We start from the raw sequence: 11,358 nt of genomic DNA, 5'->3' as shown, positions 1-11,358 counted from the left end.
TTCTACCTTTGCAATACAATGTCGGGGAGAGAGCATGGGATCACCATCTGAACAGCCTATTAAACTTTTGGCTAGTGTAATTTTAACCAAAGTGAATAAAAGAGCACAAGGGAACAATGACATGTTCTATTCACAACCGCTATGTAACCGACAACAGCCTTCAGAGGCCAGATACTGAGTGGTATTTAACTTATTTTAGGGCATATTATTTTAATTTTGGAGATTAAGATCTTACTTAAGCAAAGCTATACGGTTTAGGGAGTAGCAACTGCATTTAATTTCTGGTTTCTACAAATGCATCTATAAATAATAACCGGCGCTAACACAGCGGAATTCATACAATGGGTAGAAGTGGACAGAGGAACAGCAAGCCTATTGTATTGTGCTGTCCAAGGCATTATGGCAGGGACACATCTTAAAGTCGTTTTATATAATAAGCATAACGACCTCAAACGACAGAGCAAATAATTATTTTTTTTAATTATATTTAAATGCTCAAGTCTCTTTATATAGTATGTAGTAACCCTGCGAAAGAATTTAGTCTGGAGAAAAATGTATGCAAACCTTACTAAACTCGCAGCATCTTTACATGGGAAATTCAATCTTAGTAAGTGCTTTTTGAGAAGGCAGAAACTGGGCATGGATAAATGCATCATAGGGTAAGCCTACTGGGTCTTTTTACTTGAAATGATGTGCCCTGACAGTACGTTAAGTTGTGGAAACAACTCACCCTTTGTAAATACCTCTCTTTATTGCGATACACATATAATATTGAAGCCAGATTCAGCACCCCACTTTGCACACAGTTGAAAAGACTAAAAGCAGTGCCCCTGTCTCTCTTTTAAGGTGTACACCAAAAAAAAAAAAAAAACAACAGCAAGGTGAACCATAACGCAGCACCAACCTACTGAATAGAGGAGCATGACAAAAAGGGCTTCAAATGTTTATATTACAAACCTAGACAAACAAGTTAAACTTCAATTGCTCGGTCGACTTCCAGATTTCGACAGGAATCAATAAAGATTATTTTGCTGGGGTTAGAAAGCAGTACGCGTTTTGTAAGAAGGAGAAAAGAAATTGTATAAAAACAAATGAAGAACCCTGCAATAAAACACTCGTGGCTATAATTTTCACACAAAGTATTTCTCTGTAACAGTGTTTATATGCCTAATGAGACTTCCCCTTTTGTTAAATTTATACAAATCTTCCATAATTGATCATCACAGATGCTGTAATTTAAGACCCCCAGCTATACAGCTTTCATATTAGTGGCTGATCTATTACTGTAAATGGTCTGAAACAATCAACTCCAGGGAGAGGAAAGAGAAGACAACCAGAAGAAGTTCTTCCTCATTCCAGAATATCATCACTTGCACATCATTTTCACGGGGAAATGATTTATCATAGACACCACCATAAACAACACAACCCTCTCACAAACACACACAATGGCAGCCACACTGTCGCTGACACGCTTATTGCAATAAATCAAGAAGAGATTGTGGAATCAGGAAGTCAGTACATTCCTACAAAACACTTCTACAATATTGAGAAGGAAATAAACAGGCACACAAACACACGCACAAATACAACAAATGATCAGAAATAACGATGGCTCGTTGACACAGTTTACGATAATAATACAAAAAGCACAATATTTTTTCATGGACATACAAACAGATTGTGGGAAGCCCTGTTACTTACAATATTCCAGACCACGGACAGGCTCTGCCTCCAAAATTGTTTTATTGCAGTCTCTCTCTCACTTTCTCTATCTCTCTCTCTTTTTTCTCTGGTATAAGCTTGTTTTTTAAAGGACAGTTGAATTTCACGTCAGACAGAAGGAGACCATGTCTGCGATTTTCCTGACGAATACATATCTATTCTGCAACCTCTGCATTAATTATTTAATGAATCACGTGACCAGGAGGGGGAAGGGGTCTCTCAGTTTCATACTCCAAGGACCACTATGACCTTCTACACGAACATTGTCTTCTCTTTTCTTAAATATGCTATAAACGTATTTTTCCTGTTTTTGTTTTATGAATTAGGATGAACAGGTAAGTAGTGTAAAGTCAAAAGTGTGGCACTGGATGCAACGAAACCTATACAAACGCGAATGTGTGTGTGTGTGTGTGTGTGTGTGTGTATATATATATATATATATATATATATATATATACACGCACACTAAATGTTGGAGCAACACCATTTTAACAACACCCGTGTTTATAATTTTGTGCCATAATTAATCACGTAGGGTGCTCATATTCTAAAGTATTACAGATGTCTCCGGGGTTACTGCTAATACTATTGGGTCTCCATTTCAATAAATGGGAGCTTGCTGTAAAGGATTATTCTCATAGAATGCTTGCATTTTGTCTTCACATATTACAGACACACAGGCATAATGTATATTTGTTTTTACATACACACAACGCTTTATGGGAAGCTTAATATCAGAGGGAGAACATCACATCACCTATTGTTGGAAGACCTAACCTAAACCATTGGCTTTAGTTGGGTGTCCTATCAAACCCATAGCATTTCACCGGAAAAACTTTTAATTCTGCCAATATCCATTTTTTAAGAGACACGCTCATGTAGAAATCCTAGGATTGTAGGATTAAAGCTTAAAACCTGAATTCTTGAAGCGATTATGTACCTGGGGGCCCAAATAAAACAGTTTTTGTATAACGGTAAGCCATGGCAGGACTGCAAGCAAGGGAGAGAAATAGAGAAAGATATGTTTTTTTTTTTTTCAAAACATTCGTTTAATTAAAAAGTAATTGCGCGTTTATATTAGTTTTTCAGTGTCTTCATAAATAGTGATAAGATAAAAAATAACTCCCCTAATGAACTAGAATGTAGTCTTAAGAGATGCCACTCAAATTGCAATAAAATGTCTCAGTTTAAAATAAGCCTCATTAAAAATTCCCCAAAATGTAACTGTAAAAATCGTTATTTGTCGTATTCTTACATCAAAGGGTGGCACTGCTTGCAAGCAAAAATATGTTGCGTTAAATACAGGAGATTATTCTAATTAAGGTTGCAAGAAAAATGAGCATGGCCGTAATTCAAGTACAGAACGCTTTCCATACACTTTGACAGATAGACAGACGACAGACAGACAGACCAATCTATAAACAGACAAAAGACAGACAGAAATATACATGCATGAAACATGCACAAACAAGCGGAAAGAAAGCATATTATATCATCGCGAAATAAACAATTCTGACAGCAATCATCACAGAACATAAGTAAGGTGTAATGGCAACATGCAGTTTGAGTTCAGGGGTAAAAAGTCTGCTGATAATTTTACTGAACCTCTTTGCATCACATTTCTAATGCACATTTGTTGTATTTCTATAATGCATTGCAAGTCCGCATACTCAAGTTAAATATATATAACGCATTATTACTATATATACATTTAGTGGCTTTGATGCCAAAATGAAGTGTAGAAATCGGTGCATATTATTCTAAGTACTTTAACGGAATTAATGTTGCTTCTGGTAAGGCATGTAAGCATTAAAGGCTCACACAGGCTTCAAATTCAGATATAACAAAGGAGCAGGGCGTAATGCCTTAGGAATGAATGCCAGTTTTATTGGGGCTGTAAATCTTTCACTGAATGTCATCGCAATGAGAAAACGTTACCACGTCCTCACTTCAGTGCCTTTTTGAAGTGACAGAGTAGGGAACAAACAGCAGCAAAACATTTCTAAAATAGGTACTAAAGTCGACTTGTTACATTTACATTACTTACAAAATTAAGTCGAGCATTTGTGGTATTGTTTGGGTCCAGAATTGAATAGAGTGTCAGTCTCACTGCTTGCCAGTGATCTGTCAGTGCTTAGAATTTACATGTGCTAGTTTATTTATTTGCTGTTTAATTTATGTACTTCGTTAAATAAATAATAAAAAAGAATATCAGATGATTATAAGATTTTGGTGTATGGGATTTAGCAACCTAATCTCGACAGTAACATCTAGGCTGTCCTAACAATGAACAAACAATGAGTTACATAAACACAAAAGGGGTTATGTAATGCGGGACCTTTATTTAGAAACTAAACTACACACCGATGTTATTAAATGGAATCTAGAGTTCTTATTTCTGTGCCGGTGGCTAACTTTAAATAAACTAAAGCTGACACACCTGGGAGCAAACGATTACAGATTGTACTAAGGCGCACGTAAAATTTGCTTCAAACATGGACAGACATGTATATGACTGTTTCCCATGACAGTCTTGTAAATAAATGAAAAAAAAACTGTATACTCCATGATTGCATGTGTTAACACAGCTTTTACTTTATAAGGATGTGGCTTCCTAAGTGATACGTTAAATAAATTCATATGCTTCTTTTGTTGTGTGGCAGACTTGTCATAAACACCAACCAGAAAACAATATTCCATAAAAGCTTAACACACTTCAGAATAACCAGCTAACGGAGTTTTGGTTGTTTCCCACTTATTAATATCTCTGAGATATTAAGATGTTAAAGGATCATTCATTTGTCTTGTTATGTATACTTGACTACAAGCAAGAAAAAAAGCTTTGACAGACATAGTTGTCTGCAATGCTTAACTGAAGACAAGTTAGCTGGTAATACGGAGTCCTTAGTCAGTCACACTATGATCCACTGCGTGTTGTTTTATTATGTCATTAAATTTGAAACAGATGCATCGCCATCCTTCTGTTAGGTAAAAGCTAACTGCTTCAGAGAAGTAAATAATGACATTGGATTTCTGTTAGTCTAGCATCTGGTTTAGGCATGTGTGTTTGCTGTGCCCTTTTATGAATATGACTATAGAAAACAAACAAAAATAAATACTTAAATGCCTCTAACAAAAATGTTATTATAGTAAGGCTTGTGTGAAGACATGGTCTATATAGCAAACAAATAAACAAAATGTAGATTTAAATGCATCTAATGAAAAAAGTTCCTTTATAAAAGCTCTTTTTTTTTCAAGACACAATTAAAGACATTTCAGAACACATATGAAACGTGTCTGCTACCTAATAATAATTTATATAGTAAATGATTTGATGTTCCCAACAAGCAGGCCTAGCAGAAGTCATTACTTCAAAGATAAATGCTACACATAACAAAGTGGTCAAAAGTTAGAGGAAGAAGTCATGATGTCTGTTTTCATATTTAAATGCAGATTTACAGGATGAGAACGCCCACAGGGATAAACCAGTGTTGCTAGAGACAGCCAGATCTGTAATAGCACTGCTACTATTTATCACTGAAGGAGGCCTACAGCTAGGCATTGTGCTACAACTGACACTAAATGCAAAAACACTGAGTTAGGTACCACAAGCACAACTCCACTACCTTTGAAACCCATTTCTTTATAGACCCATGCAGAGTAAATAAATTTATAGTAATAATAATAATAATAATAATAATAATAATAATAATAATAATAATAATAATAATATAACGTTTGTAAAAAGGGATACAAAGAAAAAACCCTAAGATTGTTGTGTAGGAGGAAAGAGACACACTGAAAATTTTCAAAGTGCAGTGTCCAGTTCAAAAAAGGTCAAGGGTTCCAGAGGCCAGTCTGTGGCTAAAAAAACTGAGGTAATCGGTTAGAAAACTTGTCCTCTGGATGAACTCTTTAAAGCCAGCCCACTGCAAATGTTACACTGTTGCAGATCGTTTGTAGTAAACTTTGTTTTCGACTTCTGTTTCAGCAACAGCTATATTAATCACGTCAGGGCAGTTGTGGTCATCCAAAAATCACATTGTTTTCTTTTCCTCAACTGTATTAAATGAACAAAAGTACAGAGGAAAAGAGCAACAACACTGCGGGAAAACCACATGATACTGAGAAAATCTTAAATATATAAAAAATACTTTTTCGCTCTCTAAGGGATGCAGAAGTGAACAAATATGCATTCGTCTCAGACTTCTGAGCTAAGATTATTTTGTTACATTATTAGTATACTGAAGTCCCTGTCCATCTCGGAAACCACAAGCCTGAGCGCTGGATGTGTATTGTACACACTGCTGTCCCTAACTAAGTTGTCCTTATGACTTAAAGTCTGTCTCAGCCTTCATGAACAAGACAGCATTCGGTTTATTTTTCAGTCTAGTTTCTACTGCAAACCTGTGTGATCCAGCAGCACCAACAACAACAACAACAACAAAATCTATGCTTGTACAAATACTTAAATAGATAAATAAAAAATATGCGAATTGTTAGCAACTGAAGTCTGCTCAATGGGAACAATGCCTTTGTGTGCATGACCTTTCTTTCTTTTTCCTACAATCTGTTTGTACAAAATATGACTTCTTACTGCAGGTGGGTCTACAAATAAATTGGCTTCGAAGGGAATTGTGTTGTGCTTGTGCAGGTTTAGTTCAGTAATTTTGCATTTAGTGTTTTGTTGCAATGCCTAGCAATAGGCCTCTCTCGGTGTGAGTAACAGAATTGATGATGGAACTACACATTTCTTTTCTGAATGCATAAAATATAATGAGATATTGATATCTGCAGATAGACACAGCTGTGTTTCTTCAAGATGAGAGTTTTGTGTCGTCACATAAGAGCATTATCAAAACTGTTAACACACTAGACTCCTCTGTCTCTCTGGAACATTCTGTCTGCCTTTAACTGTGTCATATAATCATCGAGATTTTTTTAATTCACTACGTTTGCTGTTTTTCAATTTATTATAGTAAAATGTGCCTGCATTGAAAGGTGGGTCTGCGCACCAGTTTAAGTTCATTTATTTTGTTTTTCCATGTCTATACATCTATAATTACCAACAACAAAGGCTAACATTTTAAATATTGGGTTCACAACTGCGGTCTTTAAATCCATATATTACACATGCCATATTCTTGCGGATTTCTGAAATTACTTGATTTTGTGCATTGTGGCAGAGTGCAAAATCAAGGACAGACACATACATGCTAGAGTTACCTTGTTTGAATTCGGGTCTACTTTCGAACGGACTCTGGACTGTCTTCATTTTTTTGTATTTTTCTGTACAAACCAGCAGCGAATGTAAACCTTGAAAGTAGATCATTTTCTGTAGATCGCAAAGGAGATGTAACACTTTCCCAGCGCTGCTCTGCTCAGATTTGCTGTTGAATAACAATGGAAGAGAAGTATTTAAAGAAAAGGAATGAGTGATTAATGGTTTTCTGTATAATTCTCACATTTTTCTTTCCTCTGTCTACAAATAATGCCTGTGAACTTTATGTTGTATAGAAGGCTTTTTATCTTCTATTAGGACTTTTCTTTGCACCAGCATTGGTTTCGATGTAGGGTAACAGATTTCATTATGAATACTCTGTAAAGATTTAGGAGGAAAGCGTTTTGTAGTTACACTACTAGATTTTTAAGCAGTATGACGGTACCTATCAAAACAGCATACGATAAATAAATCATCACACAAGAAGATAGTAATAAATAAACTATCTTTTTTTTCAGGAAATAAGACAAAATGTGTATGGCCAGCAAAATATATCAGTAAGATATCATACGGGCTTCACTGCTTTGTTGTTTCAGACTAAATTGAAAATAAACAAATACATCACATGCAACCGACTAAATCTTAGAGGCGACCAAAATGCTCCATATTTCCTTTTCCCGTATGACAGTTTATTTTACACAAAGACAGACAAAATCTCATAAATCTCCAGTTTACAAGTGGAAAATAAATTAATGAATGAATTAAATGAAATCGCAAAGATTTGCAGTTTGCAGTATACACACCCCTCTCAAAAAAAAAAAACTGAAAGAACTCATGATCCACAAAAGTAAATTAAAAATAGAATGCATTTCTCGATTTCATAGAGTTTGCCCAACACACACACACACGCACACACACACACACACACACACACACACACACACACACACACACACACACACACACACACACACACACACGCACACTGTCAGGCTATTAATCTATATATTCAAATTACATGATCTTTTGTATGGATGCAGTTCTTTTTCAGATTTTCTGCAGCTAAAATCCATAACTCGTATATTTTGGTCATGGCTGCATTTTCAATAGTGGCTATAAGAAACCAAATGAAAATTAATACGGGAGCTAAGCTTCACAAAAGAAGTCATTTGTCTTCTTGATTATCTATTTGGTTGTCAGAGTTTGAGCTATTGCAGTGGCTATTCCCTTTGTGTTATAAAAACACACACAAAATCCACAATCACCGAGAAACATCTGGGTGAGAATCATGCTCTCGAATGCAATAAAGAACTTTAAAGTAAAACTATGAATTCCCTAGAAGCCACGATTATGAAATGAATTACTTTGTCTACTGAATGCACAATTAACTGAAACTTGTTGAGACCTGATTTCATATGTATGTAATTTGCACACTTAGAGCTTATGCATATCAAATATAAACAGTTATACTGAAATACGGTATTGGATGCAGCACAATGTCTTTTAAGATCCTTTTTCCACACGAAAAGTTGAAGTTACAACCCAAACCACCAAAAGTTCTAGTCAGAAAAACATTTATTACTGTGTTCACTATGCACAAATGACACGATGGTCTTTCACGAGAACATATAACTTACTTACCAAACTACAAGCTAAAACAAGCTATACCTGTCCTTGGCACAGTAACTGCTGGCACATGAGCTTGGATGCCTAAATGCAGAAGAAGTGGGTATGTTTGCTTACATGTGCCATGTCTTATTAATTCAGTACAGAAATATATCGGGTTTATACACTGTCTGCATATGCAAACTACACCCAGCTACTGTTTTGCAATTACTGTACTAAACCAAAAACAAAGAACGCTTGGAGGCAACTACAGCTTTGGTATAGAATCATGGGGGGTATTACTGTATTCCATTCTCATTAATTCCTTTTTAATTGCTATCAGCTTTTCGGTTTTTGTACCCCACTCCTTTACAAAAGTAATACATCCAGGTCCATAAAAAATGAATAACATACATAAATCATCCTAGCAGACAGGTCAAACTCACTGGAGTTTATGTTTCGTTTTGCTATTACTTGTTACATGTTATACATTTTATCAGTTTTATATTTGTATTTTCATGAGTGATAGCGGGAAAAACAGTTCGCAGTGAAGAAATGGAAGCTCATTTATTAAAGTGAGCGTTGGCTGTCGAGGTAATGGCAGACATAAGGTTCATCCTTTGTACCGAAGAGTAAACATGACAAATGGGGCAGAGTTTGGCGTGATTAAAGATGAAACATGGATCCATCTTTGCCAAATATAAAAGCACTCCACATTCTCGTTTAAATGGAAGAGTGAAACAACAAATGCGTCCTTTAGCTGAATATTCTCCCTTTTATAAATAAAAGACCCCTTTGTTTAGTCTTGGGGAACAGTTCTTAGTGTAAAATACTTGGTTAAAAACAGCTATAGGTTGGTTGATGGTGCGCTGGAATGGTTCTGGGCGCACCCTTGTAACAAATGATTACCAGCCGAATTAGAAGTGGATGAAGGATTAGACCGTATCTTTGTGTTGGGGAGTTTGTGGTCCTTCTTCCATTTCATTCTCCTGTTCTGGAACCATATTTTGATCTGGCGCTCAGAGAGACAGAGAGAGTGAGCGATTTCAACTCTGCGCCTCCGGGTTAGATACCGATTATAATGAAACTCCTTCTCCAACTCTAACACTTGCTGTCTGGTATATGCAGTACGGCACCGCTTCGGCTCACCTCCTGTATAATTCAGGTTTACTGAACAAATGTGAAAAAAAAAATACAGCATGTTACTCGTGAGCCCTCAAAGGGTCAGCATAAGTTTTGCAAAACCGATTAAAGTTTCAGAGAGTAATAAAAATGTGGCTCTATTATGGAAAGGAGACGTACAAACTTTAGTTGTGTAGCACATAAAGTAATTCACAACCCATGTGCTTTAAACAAGACATGCCTAGAGATCCATATATTAATTAACACTATTCATAAAGTAACTTGCAGCTATGTTATTTTTAAAATTACTCACAAATGTACACGCCATACTTTAACGTTGTGTAGAAAAATGCACAAATTATAGTTTCCTGTTCTGCAGAAACACACATTGCAGTTCTGATTCTATTACAGTTTAACACCTTCCTAAACAATGAAAAGTGAGAAAATTTACAAAAGTTTACATAGTGAGACACTTACATGCAAAAGCTCTAAGACATAAAACGGAACTTATGGTCTATCACAGCCATAAAACTCAAACCCTGCAAGAAATCCGAGAAGCGAGATTGCAGGGACTTCAAAGACACTTAGCCAAGTACTGCAATAAAAATTTATGGAGGATGTAATTATACTGCCCTGCAAACTGGCGATCGTAAATCTAAGGAATGGCGATTTTATAATGGGTGCAGTAGGTTTTTACAAGTCTTTAAGGTGTGAGGCAGTATAAAGCTGAACGCCTTAGTTCACTTACCAGTGTTTACATGGACTTTTTTCATCCAAGGGTAAACTATTGGTTCTTTGCAGGAAGAGCTAGGAGAAGTGCTTTGGGTCATTGACTTTTGGCTACAGGAGGGCGGTGGGCTAGGACTAGCCGACTCACATTGACTACTCTGTTCGGGTAGATTCCTCCCGAGTCCGGCGTGTGGATGAACATGACCCCGAGGTGACAGAATTGGCGGCTGGTGTCCAGCGCCCTGGCAGGAGGAGTAGATCTGTTCGTTGCAGGCTGACCGCTGGTACATCGCCTCATGTTGGAAGCCTGACTCTCGTCTTTGACTGCTATAGTACTCTGGAGAGTGGCTGGGAAGGTAATCATTCTGAGAATATTCTTCGCAAGGCGGAAACTTGGGGTCCACATAGTTGGAGTTGATCAAAAAAGAACTCATGGCCATTAATTTCTTTGAATTGCTCACAAAATATACTAAATTTATTCCTATCCTTTACTCGTTTTCCTGTTTCGTAAAACCCTCCTACTTACTGTCAAGTGAACAAAGTTAGAAATCCATGTGACCGGGATAGCCAATAGCAAGGTTTCTGATGATTCCCGGATAAGGAAATGGGATTTAAATTGAATATTCCCTAACCCAAATCGTTACTCACAAGAACGCTAATAATTATTGTGTTGTAATAGGAGTAATCTATATGTTTATTAAACAAATAATTATATAGTATACAAATTAAAGAAAAACAGTATGAGAACAATAAATTCAATAAACAATAATAATAAACCTCTTGAAATTATAAAAAAAATCTAATTTAAACGCATAAACAATGAAGTATTAATGAGTGAATGCATTAAAATAAAAAAAAAAAATCCATCCCATCCCTTTTGAGTTAACCATAAATTTAATTGTCTGCACACACACACACACACACACACACACACACACACACACACACACACACAC

General features: G+C 36.2%; 1 protein-coding gene and 1 long non-coding RNA gene across 2 annotated transcripts in view; both read right to left on the bottom strand.

Annotated features, from left to right (window-relative positions):
- Positions 1–11,358, bottom strand: part of LOC122788271 — a 179,171-nt gene that overhangs the window by 137,910 nt on the left and 29,903 nt on the right. The window contains exon 2 of the long non-coding RNA XR_006362625.1: positions 6,952–7,115. This is a non-coding gene — a long non-coding RNA (uncharacterized LOC122788271). The remainder of the gene's footprint in view (positions 1–6,951; positions 7,116–11,358) is intronic.
- On the bottom strand, positions 8,506–11,024 carry HOXB4 (homeobox B4). Its single transcript, XM_044055329.1, has 2 exons — positions 10,422–11,024; positions 8,506–9,721 (listed from the first exon to the last, which is right to left on the bottom strand). The coding sequence occupies exons 1-2, from the start codon at positions 10,840–10,842 to the stop codon at positions 9,399–9,401; spliced, it is 744 nt and encodes a 247-aa protein (XP_043911264.1). The 5' UTR covers positions 10,843–11,024; the 3' UTR covers positions 8,506–9,398.

This window comes from Protopterus annectens, chromosome 13.part0 (assembly GCF_019279795.1).
Source record: "Protopterus annectens isolate FY-2018-M chromosome 13.part0, PAN1.0, whole genome shotgun sequence".
Lineage (NCBI taxonomy): Eukaryota > Metazoa > Chordata > Ceratodontiformes > Protopteridae > Protopterus > Protopterus annectens.
Note: the sequence above shows the minus strand (reverse complement) of the source record. Positions and strands in the feature narration are given on the sequence as shown.